Source organism: Rhineura floridana, chromosome 3 (genome assembly GCF_030035675.1).
Source record: "Rhineura floridana isolate rRhiFlo1 chromosome 3, rRhiFlo1.hap2, whole genome shotgun sequence".
Lineage (NCBI taxonomy): Eukaryota > Metazoa > Chordata > Lepidosauria > Squamata > Rhineuridae > Rhineura > Rhineura floridana.
Genome location: NC_084482.1, coordinates 63,158,555 through 63,184,976, shown reverse-complemented (window position 1 = coordinate 63,184,976; position 26,422 = coordinate 63,158,555). Strand labels below are relative to the sequence as shown.

At 41.4% G+C, this 26,422-nt stretch overlaps 1 protein-coding gene and 2 long non-coding RNA genes across 4 annotated transcripts in view; 1 reads left to right on the top strand and 2 right to left on the bottom strand.

Moving 5' to 3' along the window:
* The window catches only part of LOC133379985 (uncharacterized), a 100,580-nt gene that overhangs the window by 14,396 nt on the left and 59,762 nt on the right, over nt 1-26,422 (bottom strand). The window lies entirely within an intron of this gene.
* LOC133379986 (uncharacterized) lies at nt 237-21,027 on the bottom strand. The gene is made up of 3 exons (XR_009761317.1): nt 20,958-21,027; nt 10,357-10,439; nt 237-861 (listed from the first exon to the last, which is right to left on the bottom strand). It is a non-coding gene; the product is annotated as an uncharacterized LOC133379986 (long non-coding RNA).
* Nucleotides 21,124-26,422, top strand: part of ST6GALNAC2 (ST6 N-acetylgalactosaminide alpha-2,6-sialyltransferase 2) — a 47,271-nt gene continuing 41,972 nt past the window's right edge. For both annotated transcript variants that reach the window (XM_061616323.1, XM_061616322.1), the window contains exon 1: nt 21,124-21,650. In XM_061616323.1, the coding sequence (XP_061472307.1) occupies nt 21,526-21,650 (125 nt within the window). In that variant the 5' untranslated portion in view covers nt 21,124-21,525. The remainder of the gene's footprint in view (nt 21,651-26,422) is intronic.

Sequence of the window (26,422 nt, the reverse complement as noted above, 5' to 3'; positions counted from 1 at the left end):
ATCCTGGACAACCACTCTAACAATGAGACATTGTCAGGGATGATGATTTGTCAGGAAACAGGTAGCAAATAAAATAAATGTTAAGATATTTTACTTGTCATTTTAAGAAAATCTGTATTTCTCTCTTTTATTGTATTTACACTACTCAAGACAGCTTACAACCATTTAATAAATAAACCATAAAACTGCAACAGTACAATAAAATAGTAAATCAAGAAGTGGAGAACTACAGAAGATAAAACAGTTTAAGAGGTAATCGCTAAAACTCCTCTGCTGAGCAGGTCAAGTGCCAGTTTGTAGAAAAAAATGGCTTGGCAAAATGGCAGAAAGTGAGGGAGGGGCCCACATGTACAGCCCACTCAGATAAGGCCAGCCCTGCCATTAGGCACAGTGAGGTGGCTGTCTTAGGTAGATGATACTGATGTGTATGTGGGGAGTCAGAAGTGACAAATCCAACCCCAGGAGCTTGCAACTCCTAAGCTATCCTGCTGACCTCAGGTCCAATGGGTGGATGCTGTCCCATTGCCAGTTAGGAATGGGGGGAGGGAGACATCTTGTCCTTTGTCTTATGCAGGAAAATGTCTTGAGCCAGCTATTGTTCCCAAAGCAGGGACTTCTACAATTTGCATGGTAGGTTGGTTGCTGAACAACCAATACTCTGTGGACTTAATGTTGGAAAAGTACTTTCAAAAGTTACAGAATAAAAAGCATCTTCAGGTATTTGGTCCAAACTAGGGGTCTGCTGAGCGTGTTATTCCTGTAACATGGTGGTGTGGCAATGCACAACACAGTCTTTGGTTCTTCTTGTTTCTTGTGTCAGATACCTCCATTTCTGCATCAAGTAAAATAAACTGTGAATACCTGAAAATAATTACAAATGAGGAAGATACTAAACACATGAAAACATTAAGAAACTTCTTTCAGTTCATGATAACCTTCCATTTTCTGAAGTTTCTGTAGTTTGGAAGCAGATGCTGTTACTCTTTTGAACACAAAATCAGATTAGACTAATACCCTCAAATTATGTTTTTATTTTGTATTATTTCAAACCAGCATTTTGCTGCCTTTTGTAAAACTGTAATAGAAGATATTGTTCATTAAATGTCCTCTTTATAAAGATCCTTGTGGATCTGAGTTTAGTCTCAGGATGAGTTTTGTAAAGAGTTTGTATGTTTTTTGATAACTGATAATGAAAGCTATGTTATTTTGTATGTTTGCTTATTTGTGCTGGCAGCCAGGAAATCAAAAGCTAAATTAGTAGTTCAACTCGGAATGTTCTTTTGTTGTTGTTGTTGTTGTTATGGCTTATAGCTGAATAATACAATTATTACTACTAGTATCAATGATTATTATTTAGTTAAGGATATTACTAGTATTAACAGCATACTAGAGTATACTACTACTACTTAATTATAGTAAATGGGCTTTGGGGCTGCATTAAGATGGCTTAATGTTTAATGATGCTACTACTAGTATGAACAGCTGATACTGTTACAATGATACTATGGAAATGGACTGCCTTCAAGTCGATTCTGACTTATGGCGACCCTATGAATAGGGTTTTCATGGTCAGCAGTATTCAGAGGGGGTTTACCATTGCCTCCCTCTGAGGCTGAGAGGCAGTGACTGGCCCAAAGTCACCCAGTGAGCTTCATGGCTGTGTGAGGATTCGAACCCTGGTCTCCCAAGTCAGAGTCCAACACTCTGACCACTACACCACAGATATCAATGGTTATTATTTACTTAACTGGTGTGGGATATAAATATGGGTTCAGGTTTGCTATTTTCTCCACAGTTACATTGACATTTGCAGCCTGCTTCTACATGTGCTTTCCTCAGAAGCAAATCCTAATGGATTTCACTAGGGCTCAGTCCTTCAATTTTTCATCTCTATCATAATTTTTCTCACCTTTTGGAAATCTTTAGAGACTCCTAAAGGAAAATCCCACTGGCCTTAGGAGGATATAAGACCTCATCAACAAAAACAATTGTACAAATATTGCACAATTGCCTTCAGTGTTTATACTGTATAGAAAATGTGTCATTCCATCACAAAGAGTACAGCAGATAACAGCTGTGAAGGGTCAGAGCCCAGGGTAAACATTCTGTTCATCTAAAGTGTACAGCTATTGCACATGTTTGCTTACAAGTCCCCTTTCATCAAACTATTCACACATATATCAGGCCAGCACCAATGAATGTAGCCAGTCTGCCTCTACCTTGAGATCTTCTACCAAGGTCCTGTTCCAAGTGCTCCTTCCTTATTAGAAGTACAAGGAGAAGGCTTTTTGGTGATGGTACCCTGGCTTTGGAATGCCCATCCTACAGAGGCATGCCGAATGTCTACTTCACAATATTTTCAGCACCAGGTAAATACATTTTATTTGCCTAGGCAAATAATATAATCCCTCAGTCCATAATTTTTATCTACTTTTATTTATTATGATAGCTAATGTTAGCACTGCCCTGGAATCTGTTTTGATGAAGGGCTGTACTGTACAGAAACTGTTTAAATAAAGAGCTAACTCATTATGGCAGTGGCAGCTGGTACTCACTATCCTCCTCCATTGCAACCATACTGTGTGAGGATACTTACGCAATCCAGTTTTGCATGTAGCACCTAACTAAACTGTAAAGTGTCTTACTTCTGTTAAGGAGGGATTCCTGCTATCACAGTTGCTTCTCTGATGGGGAAAAAGTTCTGTGACCTCCACCTCTTCTGGTTCTTTCCCTATCCTCCTTTGCAAAGAAATAGTGGACACTTAAAACAGTGCACTTTTTGTAACACTTAGCACTTAACAGGGCTGTAGTCCTATGCTTGCTCTCATGAATGTACACACAGCTAAGTCATATCTCCTCAGCAGCGAATGGAAAATTAGATCTCTGCTTATTCAGTAATGCTCTCTCAGTCCTTTTTTTTTAAAGAACACACACAAAATGAGCGAATTGCTGGAAACTCACATTAAGTAGGCACTACAAAAGGCTTTAGTACTGTGCTTGCTCTCATGAGTAAGCCCCTCAGAATGCAGTGGGATTTACTTACTTCTAAATAAGATGAAGAGGATTGTGTTAATAACCAGCAGCGCTTGGAAAATTCATTTTAAAAAGGAACAAATCAGTTCCAGTTCATCCAATTTCTGCCTGAAACGCAGCTGTTAAAGGTACAAAAGTGCTGCTCTCCCCTAATGCCAACCCTAAACCATACAAAGAATTCAAGTGAAGAGCAAAAATAAAATAAAATATACATTTGGGCAACTCGATGATATATTTTTAAATTAAAACATTTAAAAGTGAGCATTTTTATATGTATAAATGTAATGGTTAGTGTTGGACTAGGACATGGAAGACAAAGGTTCAGTTGTACACCCACTTAAACACAGTCGGGCTGACTTCTAAGTAATGATAATAGGATTACTGAGTTACTACACCTAAATTATACCTCCTCCTCAGTATAGTTAATCATTACATATGTGAGACTATGCATCACTTCTATGGAGGAAAACAGCAATAATATTATGTATTATGTAAACTATTCCCTGATACATAAAAAGAACCTCCCTGACCTGGAGCAGTGTATGTAAGTATCATGGATAATAGTTATTGCCTAAAGCTCTCCAGAGTTTCTTTTTTAAAAAATAAAACCAATCTTGCAAACCATAAGCACCTATTGCTCAAAGAAAAAGATATGGTAGGTAGGGGAAAACAAGAAGCCAAAATGTTAGAAAAGAGGAGTCTTTCACACCATATAACCAGTTCTGAATACTGTAGCAGGCCACAAGTCCCTCCAATATTCCACTGGTGTGGGGACTCAGACATTAGCACACAAAGTATATTTAAGTCTCTTGGTTTTTATAAAAGCAGGGATTTGCTTAACTCAAAATTCCTTCTCCTTTTGATCAACCACATTTATACAGCTTCCATCTCCCCACTCAAGGTGAAATTGGGGCTGGAAGTGTGCCACAATCCCACACATTCCTCTCTTAATTGGATTACCAATGCCAGGATATCTGCGTTATCAACTACTCTCCTGCTCTCTTCTCCCACAGTCCTCATCATGAAAGACACAGTCCTGGGTTCAAAAAGAAAGTAAACATCTGGTCTTCTTCAAAGTACTGTTAAGCCTTTTGTTTGAATTAAAATAATACTAATGTTCTTGCTCTTATTCCTATGGGGGTTAATTATCTTGCATAAGCCCATATATAATGTTCAGATATTTTAATTAAACAAATAAAAAATGTCCAGTCCATCCCAGTCCATTCTGAGGCAGTTTGCCACCAAGAATCTCCTCTCCCTCCCACCCTGACAAGAAAAAGATCCAGTCCAGGTCTAGCCCATGAAGAAGCCAGATTCTCCTCACACACGCTTATGATGCCAGCCAAACATTTTGGGGTGGGGCAGTTTGCCACCAAGAATCTCCTCTTCTCCCCACTCTGACAATAAAAAAGCTGAGTCCAACCCATGAAAAAAACAGATTCTACCCCTACCCCCCTTATGATGAAATCCAGCCCATATGGTCTAGGGGACAAGTAGTGAAGAATTGTAAAAACGTGGTCCGCAGCCTTTCCCAACCTTTAGGTCACCTGATGTTGCTGGACTACAACTCTCATCAGCCCCAGCCAGCATGGCCAATGGTCAGGAATGATGGGAACTGTAAGTCTTTTGAGACCTTATCCCAGTCTGCATCTGTGTTGGAATTGCTTTTTAATATGTTTTTAAACCTTTTTTAAAAAATGTTTTAACCTTTTTTTTAAGATGTCTTCAAAGCTTTTAAAAAAATGTTTTTAAAGATGTTTTGTTTTAATGTATTTTAAAGTCTGTTTTTATGTTTTAAAGTGTTTTTGTGCTTTTGTTTGCTGCCCTGGGCTTCTCCTGGGTGGAAGGGAGGGATAGAAATCAATAAATAAGCAAACAAACTGTAGTCTAGCAACATCTGGGGACCCAGAGGTTGGGAAAGAGAATCTTGAAGTGACAATAAGTACAGTATGTGACAAGAAGCCAATGGAGAGACTTAGCTCACTTCCCAAAAACCTGTTTATTGCAAAATTTGCAGGGAGGTATACATTGTCCACTAGCTATTCAGCATTCATTCTGATTTGTTTGCTGGATGATTATTCAACCTTACATCAAGCAATTGCTGGCCCACACTTTCAAGTTCATTTTTCCATCCCTTTCTTTACTGCAAAAAGTCACATTTATTATTATTTTTGGAAGTGGATTTGTTGCACAAGAGCACCAAATCCTCTTTAAACATGCAACCTGAATTGGCCGGTATGTAATTGAATCCTCTTGCAAAATAACGACAATCTGGAAGCAGCCTTGGCAAGAAGGTTGACATGAACGTAGTGAGAATGGGAAAGAATGGTGAGCTGATCAGAGACACATAAGTAGAGGGGGCCCTTATGGTAGTTCCGCCACCCTAGGAAGCTTAGGGAGGGTGTGACCCGGGAGACGGCATGCTCTGTAGCAGCCCCTAAGCTGTGGAACCCCCTCCCACCGAGGTACACCTGGCAACTTCATTGTACAACTTTCGGCGAATGCTGAAGATGCACCTCTTTACCTTTGACACCTGAGATGTATATTTTTAGGACCCACCCTATTTTCTTTGATGTTGTTTAGGTTGTTTTTAACTGTATTTAATTATGTGTTTTTAACTGTTTTTAATTATGTGTTTTTAAATTGTTATAACCCGCCCTGGGACCTCTGGGTGAAGCGCAGGTAATATTTTATTTATTTATTTATTTTATTAAATTTATATACCGCCCCATAGCCGAAGCTCTCTGGGCGGTTCACAACAGACAAAACCAGTAACATACAATTAAAAACCACATATCATCAATTAAAATAAATTAATTATACAAAAGTTAAGACAAAAATTAAACACATGTTGAATACATATTAAATAGTAAAATGCAGGAATGTTAGAATACTAAATGCTAAAAATGCTAAAAGCTAAAATGCTAAAAAGCCTGGAAGAAGAGGAAGGTTTTTACCTGACGCCGGAAAGATAATAATGTTGGCACCAGGCGTATCTCATTAGGAAGAGTATTCCATAATTTGGGGGCCACCACTGAAAAGGCCCTTTTTCTTGTCATCATCTTCCGGGCTTCTCTCTGAGTAGGCACCCGGAGGAGGGCCTTCGATGTTGAGCGTAGTGTACGGGTAGGTTCATATCGGGAGAGGCGTTGCATCAGGTATTGTGGTCCCATGCCGTGCAAGGCTTTATAGATTAAAACCAGCACCTTGAATCGAGCCTGGAAACATATAGGCAACCAGTGCAAGCGGGCCAGAATCGGTGTTATATGTTCGGACCGTATGGTCCCAGTAATCAGTCTGGCCGCCGCATTTTGCACGAGCTGCAGTTTCCGAGCCATTTTCAAGGGCAGCCCCACGTAGAGTGCATTGCAGTAATCTAATTTAGAGGTTACTAGAGCATGGACAACTGAAGCAAGGTTCTCCCTGTCCAGATAGTGGCGTAGCTGGGCCACCAACCGAAGTTGGTAGAAAGCACTCCGTGCCACCGAGACTACCTGAGCCTCCAATGACAGGGATGGTTCTAAAAGAACTCCCAAACTACGAACCTGCTCCTTCAGGGGGAGTGCAACCCCATCCAGGACAGGTGGAACATCCACCATCTGGTCAGGGGAACCACCTACTAACAGCATCTCAGTCTTGTCTGGATTGAGCTTCAATTTGTTCGCTCTCATCCAGTCCATTATCGCCGCCAGGCAATGGTTCAGCACCTTGACAGCCTCACCTGATGAAGATGAAAAGGAAAAGTAGAGCTGCGTGTCATCAGCATACTGGTGACAACGCACTCCAAAATTCCTAATGACGGCACTCAGCGGCTTCATGTAGATGTTAAAGAGCATGGGGGACAGAACTGACCCCTGCGGAACTCCATATTGGAGAACCCAGGGTGCCGAGCAATGCTCCCCAAGCACTACCTTCTGGAGACGGCCCGTCAAGTAGGAGCAGAACCACTGCCAAGCAGTACCTCCAACTCCCAAATCCGCAAGTCTCCCCAGAAGAATACCATGGTCAATGGTATCAAAAGCCGCTGAGAGATCAAGGAGAATCAACAACAACAGCAATAATAATAATAATAATATTCATTACAGAGTGTTTTTTACCCAGCCATCCACACAAACTCTCAGGAGTGCTTACCAGTATAACAAGAAAACAATAAAAAGAAACACACATATAGAACTTATCACCCAATAAACTGGTTATTTGTGTAACTTGACAATGATTTTCAAATTTTGGAAAGTGTTGGAAAGTTTTTGGTATGTTTGTTTGTTGTATTTGTACCTCACTCTTCAGCCAAAAAGGCTCCCAGAGTGGCTTACATAAATAAATGAATACATTTATTCATGGCTTACATCTGAAAAGCACGACACACAAGGGCAAAGGGACAGGAAGGCTGGAGGAAAAAAACAAGAACCTAGTAATTGGTGCCTGAGTTTGAATTCTTATGTTGGCAAATTAAATACATAACACACACAAACACACACCCCTCTGTGTTGAGAGGGGCTAGTTTCCTTTGTTTCATTAAGTAATTGGGAAATAATATATTAAATAACTGTGCTATTTATTTATTTATATTTATTGGATTTATACACTGCCTTTTTGCCAAGGCACCCATGGCGGTTTACAAAACATGTAGGAAGACAGGATCTGCCACAATCAAACATAAATAGCAAAAACTACCCCACATTCCTCTTTAACTTCACATTATAGAAGAAGATGGTTAAAGATGAGCAAGCTGTCCTCCGCGGAAGCAAAACTGCCATTACTGCTCTTGAAGGATCTTTTATGAACTTCCAAGGAACCCCACAGCTCCCAGAACACAAATTGAAAATCCCCAGTTGTGTGCACACTCTGTACATTGAAAGCATAAGACTTCCTCCAAATAACCCCAGGAATGATAATTTATTAAGGGTGCTAGGAATTGTAGCACTGTGAGGGGAAAACTAGTTTCCAGACTTCTTGCAGGAGGGGTGAGAGAATGTGCTTTAAATATATGGTATGTACAGCCAGCCTATCTTTCTGAAGCTACCTGTCCGGTTAACCAGCTTTCTGCAGCACACGTCATCTCTGCTTGTGGATCATTGTACTCAGGATCATGTGCAGGTCAATGTACAAGCACCTGGTGGAAGGATTATCTTGCCATATGTAATCGGACTAGATGTACTGGGGAAAGCTGCATTTGTTGAATTTCTGCTGATCACACAGGGGTTCCACCTGTAAGGGAAGATGCTAGCAGTGCTAGTTGGGACCCTATGCCACTGGCAAACATAAAGGTCCAAAAAAGAATTTAATTAGGTCTGGAACCCAAACACAACCCTTCACAGGCAAGCACTTTCTTTTATATCGCAGCAGTGTTAGTAGTTCACCAGTGGTCTGGATTAAAATCATGTAATGCAAAGCTGGCCCACCCCTACACAATAGCACAATTTAGCTTGATTTAGTGTAATCTGTCTTCCGGGAGGCAACATCCGGTAAGAACGTTTCTTACATCAACTCTCTCGACTTGTATCTTAAAAATTCTATAAATTTCCCTGATTAACCAGTAAAAACAATGATAAGCTCCCTTCCATGAAAGGCACAGACTGGCCGCACTTATCAACGATGTTATTATTATCCTAAGCTGCTTCAAAGCTACAACTAAGCAACAATTAAGATATCTTGCTGTACTCTATATCCGGAGTGGTAGCAAACAAAGCTGACTAAAGAGGACGCCAAAGAGAAATATTTATTTTCAAAGGAAACCCTCAGCCTTGCAAATAACGAGTGAACTTCACAATCTATTTGCATAATAACTGAATAACGGCTATACTAAGATATTTACCAGTACAAACCAGGATTATAAACTGCTCCTTGCCCTAGAGCTCTGCTTTTAGTAACAGAACGTATTTAAAGATCTCCACTTAAACTACAATCTAATGGTTTTTACGAGGAGAAAATGCAAGGAAATGGGCATTGTCTCTGGGGAAGAGGTTTATTCACCAATAACTTCTCAAGCCAAAATAACTCATTTCTTTTCTCCGAAAATGAAAGCGACTCAAGCCTTGCCTGCACCTTTAAGCAACTTAAAGACTACCCCACAACATCTAAGTCCCCATGAATGGTCATTAGATCGGCAATTAAGAATCAAACCTTTTAAAGAAAATTCACAAGTTAGAAGCCTGGCAGAAGAATTACAGGATGCGGGTCTCAATTGCTCTTTAACATCGAGGGCTGAAGATCTTCCATCAGAAATAATTACTAGAGACTCGACAGATGAGCTTCAGGAATCAAGAGTCTCTGATAATCGGACTAAAAACAACTCTGTCCTTAATAAGGAAAATATTGGCCTCAGTTTACTTTCCCGTGGATGGGGCAGGGCAGTAACTGAGGAACTAGGCTTAATAAAGACGTACATTACGGAAACGAATAGCTTATTAACCACCTTAATTAAGTCTATGAGGTCTCTCCTCTCTGAACAGTATAACTTACCTCCCAAAACCGTTAACACCCTTCATAACAAGGACTCCCTGAAACAGAAGCCTAGGACGAAGGTTAAAGCTAAGGGCTCTAAGCTAACATGCCTGGCTAATCGGAGAAAGGAAAGACTGAAAAAATCCAAAAACGTCAAAAACTTTAAATTGGCTTCAAACAGAAAGATGAACTTTAAACCTCTATTTAAATTATTGGACGCCCACCTAAAACTCACCAACTATCATCACTCGATGGTGAGAGATTATCACTAAGAGCAAGCCCTGCAAGCTTGATGCATATAAGTTCCACTGCAGGAAGTGATAAAGCCGTAGCTGGACTGGCCCCAGAGCTGACAGCCAGAGCAGCCATTGCCAAAGGCTCTGTTAACTTACAACAAAATCACCACCCCTCTCCAAGCAATCGCAATGATTGGCCCTGGAATCTACAACTGCAGAGAGAAAAGTTAGTGGTGACTTTCCCAGCATCAACGCTGGATTTATGGATGACTACCTCGATAAGACAATGCTTCGATTCTTGCCTTCAGATCCTTCTGCCAGATATTCAGTGTAAAACCTATATCAAACACATGACTTATTTATTCTCCGTTGATCCAGATAAACGCGCCATTTTTACCTTACAATCGGCGCAGATGGCTGATCGTATCTATAAGATTAAGGAAGATTTTATTGCAAATGGCATCTTGCTACAACGTTATTTTGTAAATAATGCCCCACCTAAGCTACTGTGTAGACATTTCCTGCCACAGATAAGAACTGAGAAGTGTCGAATACAGATAACCCCTAGTGGATTGAAAAGCCAAGGACATCAAATTGCACCTACTGGGCAAATCTATCGCCATCTTCGGCATACAAATGTTACCTTGGAGCGTTGGACTTCGAGGCAAGAAGGATTTGTTCCGGAAGAGCTCCTCCTCTTAGAATCGTACGATCGTTTACCGAAACCTGAACAAGAAGATATAATCTCCAGATTGGTCCACCTCATACAAAATTTATCGAAACAAAGCTCCTATGCAAATGGAGTTGATTTCTCTTTAGACCAGATGCTAATTTCAAACAATTTAAATGTTTCCCCCTCTAAAAATCTAATTCAACAACTTTCACCACAAAGCTCGACTTTTAATAATGAAAATAACTCCTCTCTGCCTGGAAGAGTGTGGAGACCCTCCAACCCACAATTTAAGGAAATGGCCCTGGACCCAGTGAAGCTAACAACTGGACCCACTTGGCTAGAGATGCGAATGTTACAACCGGAAGAACAGGGATCCCTGGTCAAAAACCAAATCAATAATCTTGATCCCTCAAAGCGGGCATTACAAACATTTAGGGTCTTGTCCAATGTGAGTACACTTACGCCATCAGTGAATATTATTACTCCATGCCCGTGACAACAGCCAAGTATAATAGATAAGGTAAATAGCCCAATAACTCTGCCTGGATACTGCAAAAGTGGTAACTCCTTGGACATTTTGGAAGAGGGCCCCCTTATATCTATAATATCGTGGAATATAGCTGGCTGGAAAAGCAAAATATTAGACTTGGCTCTAATGCAGTTTTTACAATCCTTTGAAATTATTCTTTTGCAGGAAACATGGCTAACAGCAGGAGAGCCTATTGAACTTAGAGGGTATAAAACTTGGCTAAAACCTGCCATTAAAATTTCATCTAAGGGTAGAGCTAGGGGTGGTTTAGCCATCCTGGTGACCACTCACCTCACCAGTTATATAACAGATCTCAACGTAGAGGCACAGAACCCTCTCATAGCCTTGGGCATAAAGATCCCCGGTCTTCCGCCCTTTATTTGTGCAAATATTTATATCCCCCCGGTAAACTCTATACACCAAGATTCTCCTTGGCCGATGCTGGATACATGTTTGGAAGCTTTACTATCTAGGTTCACATCTTATGGGCTTCTCCTTGGGGGTGATTTTAACACTAGAATGGGACCAAATTTTCCAGCGGATGATGATAGCCTAAGTGAACTTATTGCAGTCCCCTCAAATTTAAATAGAGCTACTAAGGACCAAATAGTTAATAAATATGGTATAGCCCTTTTCCAGCTGATCCAAAAATTCCAAATGGTATGCCTAAATGGCTCCCCATGGGACTATTCTAAAGGTGCCTTTACATACCTAGCAAGAACGGGGGCTAGCGTAGTCGACTATTTTCTTGGTTCTTACCTTCTGGTAAACAGAATAAAGGAATTTAATGTATTGACAAGACCAGACAGCGATCATCTACCAATAAAGGTTATTCTGCAGGCCTCCCAAAGACGAAGATGCAATCAAAATGAGACCACTTGTATGCATAGGCGTCTAAAATGGTCACAGGAAATTGGGACAAAAGCCCACCAATTGTTGTCCATTCAACCTTTAGCCCAGTTACATCAAACGGCCATAATAGATCCTCAGAGTTGTTTAAGGGCTTATGAATCATTATTAGCTGAGCTAAGCCCACGAATTGCTGACCTAACAGAGACATCAGCCCCGTTCCAGCCTAGAACTTGGTTTGATAAGGAATGTAGAGTCTCCAAAAAACAACTTATCAAGCTAATGAAGATATTTCGTTTAAATAATTTTCCAGATACCTTCCAGCAATTAATAACACAGAGAAGGGCATATAAAGCACTAATTAAAAAAAGAAAAAACTTTTCTACCAGACAAACTGGAGAACTTTAACAAGAGTAACCCGTGAGGGGAATGAAGCAGAATTTTGGAGATTCCTTCAGGGAAAGTTAATTCCAACAAATTATACTAACATACCCCTATCATGCAAGATCAATGGGTGGCTCACTTTAGCTCAATTTTTGGAAGTTTCCTCCCCCCGAAACCGGTGATTATCGTGGAGATGCTGAAGGACCTTCCTCCCTGGCCTCCGGTGACACCGGAAGAAGTCAGAGAGTTAGTATCCTCCTTAAAAGTAGGCAAAGCCCCTGGAGAGGACATGCTTCCACCCGACTTTATTATACAAGATCTATTATGGTGGGCTCCCCTTCTCGCTACGCTTTTCACCTACATAATTAATTCAGGCAAAATTCCACAGGGATGGCTAACCAGCATAGTGGTCCCAATTTTTAAAAAAGGTGACCCAATGATTCCGTCAAATTACTGTCCCATAAGCCTACTAAACATAACATCGAAGCTGTTCAGCCGAATGCTTCTTAATAAACTTATGGCTTGGGAACAAACAAATTCGATAATCTGTAAACAACAGGCCGGGTTTAGACCACACATGAGCACAATTGACCAAGCATTTATCCTGCAACATCTTATAAACAAAACAAAAGCTAAAGCGAACCAATCCTTATACATTGCCTTCATAGACTTTGCTGCGGCCTTTGATACAATAGACAGAGGCCTTCTTTGGCAAAAACTGTCACAAATATTGATCAAAGACTGCTATGGTTGATTAGAGCTCTCTACCAATCAAATGTCATACAGGTGCGACTAGGGAATAATGGCGCTTTATCATCTAAAATCCCAGTCTATAGGGGAGTTAAACAAGGGTGTTTGTTGGCTCCCTTTTTATTTAATTTTTTTATTAACGATATTGTGGAGACTCTATCATGGCCTGACTTTTTCCCCCCCTCAATCAATACAAGAAAAATTTCTATGCTTTTATATGCCGACTATCTTGCCCTATGTTCACTAACAAAAATAGGACTTAAACGAATGATCCAAAAACTGGAAGATTATTGCCGCTCTCAGAATTTAAGGATCAATCAAGCTAAATCCAAAATTATGGTATGTGGCAAATTCAGGAACGTAAAGAACAGCTGGTCAATAAATGGGGTCCCATTAGAACAGGATACCAATTTTAAATATCTGGGTATACATCTGTCCAATAGACTCTCCTGGACAACGCAGATTAAGGCTATGTCCCTAACCGGCTCCCGAACCCTTGGCTTGGCGAAAAAAAATTTCTTTACAAAGGGGGGTCAACTTGTTCCCCCTATGTTAAAAATACTAAAATCCAAATTATTACCGAAGATCCTATATGGAGCGGAACTATGGGGGGGTTACAGCAAAATGTCATATAGACACTATCCAAAATAGTTTTATGAAGCAAGTCTTAGGCCTCCCTATGGGAACACCGGCTTCTCACCTTAGAGCAGAACTGAGGATTCCCTCAGTCGAGGCTCGTATTGACTTGGCATACCAGAGATACTGGCTCCGAATCCTAAACATGGATGATTCAACTTTAGCGAAACATTGCTGGCAAGAACAAATGCGGATGGGAGGATGGGCAAAGAACTGCCAGACGATTTTAGCCAAATATAATCTCTCCCTAGGAAAGTTGATGGAAACAAGTAATGCTGCGCTCCGTAGCTGGATTTTTGATAAAGACGCTGAACAGGATCGTTTATATATAGAAGCGGCTGCTTACTCAATTTGGTTTCCATCCTTTAAATTCAATCATTTTATGTCTAATTATTTAGATGCTCTAGATACCGCTCCTATTAGAAGAGCTTTCACGACTTCCGGGAAGGGTGACTTCGCTTGTGCCTGCTTTTGAGACGGGCTCCCGCCTCAAAAGAAGCTTATGCAGATATAAATCAGTCAGAACATTTTTTTTTTTGACTGATGAAATTTCTCCCGGGCAGGGAGAAACGTAGAGATCAACCTCAAAAGCCTGTTTTTGTTGGGAGGACTGGATTTCATTAATTTATGAGAAAAGGTCCAGCCAACAATGCCGGACGGACTTCCAAACTTTTGCTCTATCTGTTTAATGCGATACGTTTATCTTTTCTTCAAAGAGAAAACGGACTAACAGGCAAGCACCCTTCTTTCTATTATTTTTCTTACTTGGTTTAAATTGTTGCAGCAAAAGGAGATTTGTCAGATTGATCGGCTTTGAAGTACTTCTGGGTGAGCTATAACTCTTCTCTGTTATTCACGAAATTAACAGCTTATCTCTGTTTCTGTTGCAAAAAGCTGTCCTGGAAGTGCATTCTAAAGATATAAACAGAAGAGGGATTTCTATTCCAAGGAACATTATATTGTCTGGGACTATTCTCTTTTTGGTCTATTTTATTTCGACGAATCTGCTTCTTCACGACGCCACTAACTGTTTTGATGCTGGGAACCAAATTTGTTTTGTATTCTAGAACATAGAGAGATAAGGCAGGCTGCTCTGTTTATACTGTGATGTCATCAAGCCTGGAATATTAACCCAATTGTTGCTGAAATAAGAAGTGGTTCTTCTTTACTTCTGTTTTGCTTTGTTTTCGTGGTTTTAAAAATGGCAATCAAGAAAGTGGCTGAGAATCTGGAAGTAATTATGTTTCAGAAAATAATGGATGAGATTGAGATAACGAAACAAACCCTGCGACAGGGCAGTAAGGAGCTGAAAATTGAACTGAGCAAAATGACGCAGGAGTTTAAAGAAATAGGGGATCCTGTGAGAGAGGAGAATGAGATCAGAGATGAGAAAAGAAAAAATAAAGGGAAGATACAAGCCCTGGAGATTGGAACAAATGTGGAATTGGAAAAAGATCTGGAGTTTATGGATATTAGAAATAAAATTTACTGTTTGGAATTTAACGTTATCTCTGAAGAAATTAATGAAGATATTAGAGATAAAGTTATCAATGGCTTGGATAATCTTCTGGACTGGAATGACGTGATGGAGTTTGATATAGTGAAAATCTATGGAATTAACTGCAGCCATGTGACAATGGAAAAACTCTCAAGAGATGAGCCAGTGCATTTTGTAAAAAAGAAGAACAGAGATATGACTTTACAACAGTACTTCAGCAACTTATTCAGAATGGATGGCAAGAAAATATTTGGGATAGAGGAAATTCCCATCAGACTCTTATTATATGACTATGGCTATGACAGCAAGATTATTATGGAATACTGATAATGGAAGATTGGACACTGACATTACTGGACTTAACAGGACTATTGAAGATGGAAGATGAAATTAATAGGGATAATGGAATAATGGCTATTGAAATTATTGGACCTAACAGATTTTGATGAGATGGATTAATCGACATGTTTATTTGGAGAAAAATTGATAGATATATTTCTTAAAGAATTGAAACCTCTCTTTGACTTTTTGTGGAAAGAATAAAGTAATGTTTATGAGATTTGATGATTAATTAAGATAACTACTGGAGGAAAGTGATTTTATAATATAATTTAAGAGACAGGATTGTTATATATTGTAGACCTATAACTGATTTGATCTGCGACAAATGGGAAGTCAACATTTTATTTTTTTGTTTAATCATTTTTGTTTTGTTTTGCTTTTTGTCTTTGAATGTTTTATGATTTTGTTTTGTATGTTTTATGAAAATTTGAATAAAAATTATTGTAAAAAAAAAAAAAGAAGAGCTTTCACTTCCCTCCGATTCCAAGCCATGCCCACGGCCTACATTGAGGGCAGATACAGCGGCATCCCTGTGGCTCAACGCCAATGTGTTTACGGTTGTAAGGCAATAGAGGAGTTAGCCCACTATCTACTCTACTGCCGTTTATATGATAACCCTAGAAGGAAATTTTTATCTCTAATTTTAGTTTCTCTAGCTTGCTGTACAGATAAAGAGAAGGTCAATTTTCTTTTAAATGATAATTATAATTCAGTGACTCTTGCAGTCGCCAATTTTGCCTTGGCGGCCCAAAAATTGAGGAAAATTTTTACTAAAGATTCGACGTTTTGAATTAGCTAATCTATTTATTTTCCCAAGACACTGATTTTAAAAATATTTTTATCTACTGTTTATGTATTATATTCTTGTAACTTTGCACATGGCCTATGGCTCAGTTTGCAATAAAGTTTGTTGTTGTTGTTGTAGTGTAATCTAGTCCTTAGGAGCAAATTTGAGTGACATCAGCGTGGTAAGAAATGTGATTCTGCATCACATCTGCACCTCTATTATGACACAAGTAGGAGTAAGTGTGAATGAGGCTATTGGGAAGTTGAATATGAGAGGCTATTGTTGTTCATGTAATTCCACTGACAGGGATTTAGGAGGCTGCCAGGATTTTCATTTTCAATTCCATGAATAGGCTTTGAGGTCTGAATTTGCATAAGAGCATGTGTCATGTTGATCGCAAGCGCATGAATAGGAGTGCTGCATGGGGAGGCAGATTCAGACCTTGGCTGCACTATCATTGCATTAACTGGAAGTTCATTCATTCATTCGTTCGTTCCTTCTCCAGTTCAGGCAGTGATGATGTAGTGAGTCAAGCTTGTCAAGGCTCAAGCTTGCCAGAAATCATCCTGAGTATGAACCCTCTCCATAACAAGGCTGAGGAGAGGGGGCCAAGAAGGCAAAATCCCTGGGGCCTGGACCTCTGGAGGACCCAGGCCTTTGGGGCCTGGACTGTGAAAAAGAACAATACATTACAAAATGAATTTTGGTATCTCAACAGATCAGAGAGTGGCTATAATGTCTGCTGCTAAATCTCAGCCTATCCAAGTCTTATTGGATAACTCTTACAGAGTGGGATGGGGGGACTTGGTCTTGTTTCTCAGTCTTTTGGCTGTTTTTGATATAATTGATCACAGTATCTCCTGGACGAGCTCTGTGGAATGGAAATTGGGGGCACCATGTTATGGTGGGTCCAGTCTTACCACAGGACCAAGTCTAGAGAGTAGTGTTGTGTGATTGTTATGCTGTGGGGTGCCACAGGGTACCATCTTATCCCCAATGCTATTTAATACCTATATGAAGCCACTGGGTCATTAGGAGCCTCATTAGGTCATTAGGAGTTTTGGGGCAAGGTGTCATCAGTATGCTGATGACACTCAGCTCTATTTCTCCATACCATATATATATGGGCCCTGGACCTGTGCCTGGACACAGTGGTGGGAAGGATGAAGGAAAATAAGCTGAGCTTGAATCCTGGCAAGACAGAGGGTGAGTGGTTCCCATGTCCAAGAAATTGGCCAGTTGCCTGCCCTGGATGAGATTGCACTCCTCCTGAAGGAGCAGGCAGGCAGTCTGGGGGTTCTTCTGGATCCAGCTCTGTCACTGGAGGCCCAAATAGATTCAGTGGCTAGAAGTGCTTTTTATCAGCTGCACCTGGAAAGACAACTACAATTGTTCCTGGACTGGAAGAGCCTGACCACAGTAGTTTAGGTGTTAGCGACTTCCAAGACTAGATTACTGCAAAGCACTCTACTGGACTGGGCTGATGCGAGTTGTAGTTCAAAAAAGTAACTTTTCCAAGCTCTGCTCTAGGTGGGCTTCCCTTGCGCTTGTCCTGGAAACTGCAATTAGTGCAGAATGCTGCAGCCAGATTGCTGCCAGGAATGAGACTCTGTCAGCATATAATAACACCTCTGCTCAGGGATCTGCATTGGTTCCTGATTTGTTACTGAGCAAAGTTCAAGGTGTTACTATTGGTATATAAAGCCCTTAACAGCATGGGGCCACTTTATTTGCAGGACAGCCTTATATGTGCCTACTTGAGCACTTTGATCTGTGGAACAGGCACTGTTACAGGTGCCACATAATAATTTGTTCTGCACTTGTAAGAAATTGTTCTTTTAGTGTGGTAGCACCTGCCCTTTGGAACTCCCTGCCTACTGACATCAGGCAAGCACCTTCAATGTATTCTTTCTGGCACCTTCTTAAAATTGTTTTTGTTTAGGCAAGCCTATCTAGACACATAGATGCTGATGTGTTTTAATATTTTTAGTCTGTTGCTATTTTAATTGTTTTAAACATATATTTAATTACTTGGTTTTTAACTTATCAATAATTCTTTAAAAAATTTGTAAACCACTTAGAGGGTTTTTTTACAATCAAGTGGAATATAAATTTTGTTAAATAATTTTTAAAAGCACCAACATTTATTAATATTATTTAGACATGGCAAAGCGCAACATGTACATTGAGGCCAGAACTGTTAGTAGTAAGCCCTAGCTCACGGAACTGTATTAACATTACTAATTAAATAGTTTAGTAATACAATAGTATGAAAAACGTTTATTTTCTCTTGGGTTTGTGAACCATGTTATTTCTAATAAGTGTATTAACTATCCTGTTCTGATAAATTTCTTTCATTTATTTTCAATCTTTCTCACCCTAAGTTAAACCTAAGTCACTTAAAAACTTGTTTAAAGTAGTAACATTTGGTTTGCAGGGAAATTGGGGTGGGCTGGACGATCACGCATCTTGCCCCAAGCCCAGTGCGAGCTCTCAGCAGCCCTGCTCCCTAACCCCCTGAAGTATGGGAGTTATTGGCTAGTATCCAAAGTAGCACCAAGTCTCTTCTTCCATTGCACAGTGAAACTTCCCCCCTTCCCCTTGCACCTCTCCTAAATCTATTCTGAGGGTTCCCTCAATCTTCTGGAGCAGATTTGGGGAGGGCATGGGGTGATGGGAGGGGAGGAAGTTCCATTGTGCAGTGTGGAATAGTGGTTACAATGTCAGACTGGGACCTGGGAGGCCAGGGTTCAAATCCCCGTTCAGCTGTGAATATCAATAATTGGGAGACCTTGGGCCAGTCTGTCTCTCACCCTAACCTACTTCACAGAGTTGTTGTGAGAATAAAATTGGGAGGGGAAGAACCATGTTTGTATACCATCTTGAGCTCCTTGGAGGAAAGGTGGGGTATAAATGTAAAGATAAAATAAAATAAAAATAAATGAATCCTTGCTCTAATGGAACAAAGACATTGGGAACCATCAATTACTGTTATTATTAACTGTATGTTACCCACCATTTACAGTAAGGTGCCAGGACAGGTAACTTGCAGAAAAGATGAAAAATGAAATGGACTGCCTTCAAGACGATCCCGACTTATGGCTACCCTATGAATAGGGTTGTCATAGTAAGCAGTATTCAGAGGGGGTTTACCATTGCCGCCCTCTGAGGCTAGTCCTCCCCAGCTGGCTAGGGCCTGCTCAGCTTGCCATAGCTGTGCAAGCCAGCCCCTTCCTTGTTCGCACCTGCCAGCTGGGGGGCAACTGGTCTCCTTGGAACTATGCAGCTTGCCCACAGCTGCACAGGTGGCAGGGCACGTAACCCCTGAGACACTCACTGTGGGGGTGATCTTTAGCTGGCCCTTTATACCCAGGAGGCATGAGCAGGGACACAATATAATGCATATCAACTAAACCAGATGATATAGAGGTGTCTGGTCACTTAGTTGGCTCTGGTCACTCAGTGACAGGTAGAGAAAGGACAGGGCCACTCACTCTGGGGTTCTCTCACCTTTGCGACTGGGTTTTTGATTGTTACTTAAGTGGCCTCAGGGCTGAACCTCTGGTATTTAAAGCGGCCACTACCAGGTCTGAGCCATGGCTTTGGATATTATGGAAATGGGAGAGTTCCCAGTTGTGCAAATCACTGAGGCATCCCAGTGCTCCCTCATGGATCTGGGCCCCCTTGGGTACAACACCCTCTGGAAGAGGCAGGACAGACATATCCTCTTAGGTTGCATTGGATCTTCTTGGATACTCAGTTCAAAGTAGAAATGGTTGTACTGTTAGGGTACTGAATGTCCCCCCTGCTAGTCTTGAGGTCCTAGAAAATGCCCAACCTTGGCAACCTCTGAAGTCAGCCTTGACCCATCCCCTACTTCAGCCAAATTCTACTGATTTCAGTAAAGCTGCAAGGGGTAGGGGTAGGGGTAGGGGTGGGTTGAATTTATTCAAGGAGGGCCAGGGGAAACACAATTTCTTAGGAAAATTCAGTGACTAGTACCTGTCAGTAATTGGGCTAATGGTGTGCCGGTGGATGGGGGCTTTCCCATAAATTCTTGAGCCTTGCTTGAAGGGATGGGCTCTACAGGAAAGTGACAGGGAATTTATTTCATTGTTTGTTAATTAATTTTATATCTTGCCCTTCCTCCCAGGAAGCACAGGGACCCAACTCGTCTTCTATGGCACTTATTTATTTATTTAATTTGTATCCCACCCTTCCTCCCAGCAGGAGCCCAGGGCAGCAAACAAAGCACTAAAACACTTTAAAACATCATAAAAACAAATCTTAAAATACATTAAAACAAAACAGCATTAAAAAGATTTAAAACAAACAACTTTAAAAAAGGGTTAAAAACATTATTAAACAAACATATTAAACAATTGTGACACAGATGCAGACTGGGATAGATCTCAACTTAAAAGGCTTGTTGAAAGAGGAAAGGCTTCAAAAGGTGCCCAAAAGATAGCAGGGATGGCGCCTGCCAAATATTCTAATATTCACTTCTGTTTGTTCAACCACAGCAGGAGTAATTGCGAATTTATAACGCGTGGTAAATTCGATCTAACAACCCCTCTTTTCCTCACTCCCGCCCAAAGCTCGTGAGCGGAGGACATATAATTACCACGGGCTGGTAGATACTTCTCTAAATCGGGGCACGCGCGCGTTGTTGTAGGTACAGAGAAGCACCTGCTTCACCTGAAATTAGTTATTAATCCCCCCGCAAAAAAAATAAAAATAAACCACGTTTTAGGGTCAAGGTTAGAGAAGGAATAACTTCCAAACATGGTCTCTACCTGCCTGTTTGAGCAAATGTTGAACTATCAGTTCATAATTAACAGCCGCTTCGAAAGTGCTTCTTCTCCCCCCCCCCCCCGTCGAAACCAGCTAGGGAACTACTCCCCGCTCCTCCCGCTCTCTCTGCTGCCCTGTCTACATTATAGCCCCTCCCTCCCTCCTTAGTTATCCTCCGAAGGTACATTGGCAACAATCAACAGATGGAAGGGCAGAGGGAGAGGGAGGAGGAGGAGGCGGGAGAGAAGGAGGTCTTTATTACGGCACCGCACAATACCCGCGCCCTGGGGGACTTTGGGCTCCAGAGTGCAAAGACAGGCAGCGAGAGCTGGGCCAAAGCACAAGGGAGAGAGCGAGAGCCGTTCAGGAACTTTGCCAAAGAGCTGCAAGAGCCCTCCAAACGACAGCAGCGTAGAGTTCTTCACAGTTTTTTAAGGAGGGGGGGAGGCTTGTTTGAGAGTGCAGAATGTTCTGATTTCATTTGGCAGCGCCTAGGTTAGACAGCATTGAGAGGCTAGTCTCTCTCGGGCAGGTGGCTTCTTCCTACCCACGTGCTCCAAACTTTACTCGATGGGGTCTTCCCGGTGGAAGAGGCTCTGCCTTTTGGTCCTGTTAGGGTTAACATTCTCTGTCGTCTTCTATGGGCACTACTACACCACGACGAATTCTCCCACCAGTCCCAGGAGTGCATCCAGGTAAGGGTTTTGGGGTAGGGGGCGGGGAGAGGAAACGTTCAAAAATCAGAAAGGCAAGAAACAGTCCTCCTCCTCCTCCTTATTATTATTATTATTTGAGGAGAGGAGAGGAGTAGGGAGCAGGGGACTGTTCTGAAAGGAGGACTATCCATTGTGTTTTGCAGGACAGCTGTGGTGGGATGCCACTGGCAATCCTGTCAGAAACAGAACATTAAAGGGATGGCTGAGAATCGGAGACTCTTAGCTCTCGCCTGTGTTATTTGTGCTTGTGTGTGTGTATTGTTTGTCTCAACCTAAAACACAGGCACCAGAATGTATGAAAAAGGAACAGGTTTGTTAAAGAAAAAAAGTGAGTGGGATGTAATCCTGGAAGAGAAGTAGATACTAACCTAAAATCTTGCTTTCAGAGATATAACTGCACATGTTGCTTTACAATGGAACACATGCCCTCCAACACTCATGTAGATTTGTACAGATACACCAGAGTGTGCATTTATAGAAACAAAGCACAGCACAATGCTACCTCTCCTGGAGAGTGAGAAAGGGCAAAGCAGGGCAGGCAAGTGTTGGAGAGAAGAAGGGTATTGTACTCCCAGCTCCCAAAAGGCTAGGAATAAAAGCAGGCAGGGCATGTTAATTAAGTTCAGCAGAGTGATTAATGCATGGAGGGTAGCATTGAGGCTTCCAGATGCCTGCATGTTCAAGGGTCCCTTGCAGTGATGGCATACTAACAGTAGGCTTAGGGCCAATCAGACGAATGCAGGGTTCTTAAAAGGACATCCTGAGATGGCTTTAGTTTTGAACATTGGGTGCTATGCACCGTTTCAGAATGTCCCATCTTGTTTGTCGATGTGCAGGGTGCTATAGTCTATGTTGCTACACAAACACACACAGAGTTTCTGGAAGAGCAAACTGTAGCTCAGGCTTTGCAGTTCGTTCTGTTGCTGTGTCCTGTGACAAGTGTAAAGATATCCAGCTTTCCTTAACAGACTTCCTACTCTGTTTTATATTAAAGCCCCTAACTGTAAGCAAGTGAAACTGTAGTGTAGTTGTATGATAAGAGCAGTGGTGAAAATAGACCAGAATGGACAAGTACAGAGGGCTGGGAAGATGTTATGGCAGCTTTCCCCAACCTGGTGCCCTTCAGAAGTTTTGGACAACAACTCCTATTAGTCATAGTCAGCATAACCATGCTGGCTGGGGCTGAGAGGAGCTGGAGTCCAAAACATCTGGAGGGTGCTAGGTTGATGAAGGCTGCATTGTGGAGTGCTGGCAAAATATTCCACTCACATAATGCTCATGAAACATCAAATGCTTGTCCAACATCAGTTGGGTTTCTAGAATAGATGCAATCCACTTTCATTACAGTTTAGAGATGAATGAGCGGCTAAGGAGGGATGATTTTCTGGGAATGAATTGGAACCAAAAACTCAAATCCCAAATGATTAAAACTATTTGGCAAACATCACAAGAAAACTAGTTTTGGGCTTCACACCTTGAATTTCATCTCATCATAAAATTCAGCATATATTCTTTCTATGTGTTTGAAAGGAGAAGGCAAAGTTTCACACAATACCCACAAAATCTCATAAATCTGAATGTGAGCCCCTTCATTTTTTGTATTTTTGTTTTGAGTTCATTTTCATTTGTATTTTCATTTTGAATGTGGTAGTATGTCTTCTGAATTTTAGAAGTGTGTGATCTCATGTTTTCAGTTCCAATCCCAAAGAATCCATTTGTGTGTGCATGTGTGTATACACACACACACACACACACACACACACACACACACACACGTTAAAAAACACACCTAGAATTCACTGAACTGTGTAGAAGCCTTGCACATGGACTTAACAAGCCCTCAGAAATCTCAATTCAGTTGTGTTCATTTAGATATGCCTCAACATGGCTGACCATACCCTGATTGTGGACATTTGCTCCATTGGCTAGAATAAGACTGCAACTTCACACATGTGAGTGGTGCTCACCATCCAGAGTAAACAAACATGCAAAGTGGGACAGTGCAGCAATTTTTCCCCAACTCACTTCTGTTTGCAACACCACCCAAAAACATTTGTAGGCACTTGAAAACAAAATATTCATGAATGGTAAATTTGTGGATGTCACCCAAGTGTAAACCATAGCTTTTGTCCCATCCTTTTGTATGGCTTGCAGGCCAATGATCTTCCTAATTGACATTAATTTTGCTGCTGGAAGCCATAGGTGACTTTAATAAATGACTCTGTATTAGAACTTGGTATCAACGTAGTAGATAAAGTACTTCATATACATCAGTAACCTTTAAACACCTGGTGGTGTTGGCTAGGATTATCTACGTATTATACGTACAACTCCAGTTGCAGTAGATTGACAAGAATTTCTGGGCCCTAATTGCTTCCCACAACAAAATGACTGCCCACCCCCTCTCAAAAAAGATAGACTGCTGAAATAAAGAAGGCTTGAGGTAACCAGGAAGGGATTTTTTGGTGTGGAAAGACTGTGAACTCAACTCATTCCTGGTACTCAAAACTAATCCCTGTGCAGCAGCTCAGAAGCACCATGCTCTTTAATTCTGAGTATGTAATCTTATGCGTTTGGCTGCTGTTAATGGATCTTGGGGTTCTAATAAAACCCAAAGTAGATCCCTTAAGCCTGAAGTTTGCCCTCCCCTGATGTAGTTTATAAAACAGCTTTGTACAAGTCAGTTTGCCTTGGCTGCAGGTCCTCAAGGTATAAAATGAGAATGAGAAATGAGTTAAGCAATAGTGCTGCTATGCAAGTAATAACAGCAGGAGGCAATCTTTTTAGTCAAGCACTTTTAACATGGTTGGCCATAAACATAATTGATGTTTACAATCATACCCTTTCTTTCCCACATGTTGATCTGCTACATGGAGGAGTCTTTAATAGCTTGCCATGTACACAAGATGCAAATTGGCCTGATAACTCTTTATCCTTATGGAAACAAATTTGTGATTCTGTGTGGCTTTAGCTATAGCAGAATTGCTTGTTGCATCCCTCCACCACCACCCCAAATGCAGAGCTGAGTCTGTACAATTAGACAATACAATCAGGAGGAGGGTAACAGTGGGTAGCTACAGACAACATTGTTCAAGCAACCATATGAAGGGCTGGTCATCTGCAACACTTGGCCACTTGGCGAGTCAATTTACCGCATCCCTGCTTCTCCAGATTGCTGATCAGTTGTGGATGGATGAGTTATAATAGCTCCAAATGCTACAGAGTATCAGTCTTTTCACTTGGCAGTATGCTTAGGAACATATGAAGCTGCCTTATATCATGTCAGACCAACAAATCTATCTAGCTGAGTATTGTCTACATCAGGGGTCACCAACCTTTTTGGACCAGAGGGCACATTTCAAATTTTGAGAGATTGCTCGGGGCACCAGTCACAAAATGGCTGCCATGGAGGCATGGCATAACACAAAATTAGAGAGTAGTAATGGTATAGCTTTTCCCATATGGTACTCACCATGGTACATTTATAACTGGTGACCTAATAGTACATGGTAATCTCTGTAACCACCATATGTCTGCAATTCTGTGCACACTTACCTGCAAACAAGCCCTGTTGTACACAAAGACTCTGCAATCCAAACCACCAGTCCAGCAGGCTGGAGGGTGTCCCTGTGCCCAGCTTTGCCTGGCTATGCTAGCAGGGTAGCTCCACCAGGTAGGAGCACCTTAATGCACCCACTCAAATGGGTAGGCAGAAGCTACAGCTGGAAGTTAGCAGAGACCCCCCAAATAGGGCATTTCAGGGGTAGAGAGGGGGCAGAGCTGGACTCCATTGGATCCTTAGGGAACGGGCCATAGCTCAGTGGTTGAGAATATGCTTTGCATGCAGAAGGTCCCAGTTTCAATCCCTGACACCTCCAGGTACGTCTGGGAGACTCTGCCTGAAATCTTGGAGAGTCACCGCCCATCAGTGTAGACAGTACTGAGACAGGTGAACCAAGGGTTTGACTCAGTATAAGACAGCTTCCCAAATCACCCTGCTGCTATTATGTAACAGCAACAAGTCCAATCCAGGTCTCTTCACTGAGCTAGCCTGAAACGTGGCATAGGGAAAATGCATTTTTTCTTCCCCTTGCACATTGTTGGCCAGTGTGATTAGAGATGTGAAGGCCTGGGGGGGGGGGAAATGGAGAAATTTAAGGGGGGGAGTTTTTTCCATTTCTCCCCAAAGCTTTCTTTTTCTTTAAAAAAACCCCTTTTTTTCTGGGCCTTCACATTGCTAGGTGTGAGCAGTAGTGCTGTGGATGCAGCAGTGGCTTCCCTGCTCTATTAAACCCCACCGCTACTTGCCAGGAATCCGTCTGTTTGGGAGACACAAGCTTTGGTCTTTGGTGCACTTTAGCAGTAATAGTCAAGATGGCTTAAACATTAATATAAAGACAAGTATGTACATGCTTCTGTTATTTTTGCATAGTCTTGTGCCAATTTAAATCAATCTCTTAGAAGATACTTTACCTGCTTTGTATCTTCTTTAGCTACAAAGGCTATATCATGCCACTATTTTGGGGTGGGATTCAATCACATACTTACAGTATATGACATGGCCTTTGCAGCTAATGGAGAAATAAAGCAGGTAAAGTATCTTCTGTGAGAGTGATGCTCTTGTGATAAGGAAAGTGACGGGGGACAGCACTGGAAAGTGTGGGATAACATTTACTTGATGTAATATTGTCTAACCTCCCTGCAAATAAATCAGAATGAATGCTCAATTAAACAGGTTGTCTGGAAACTGC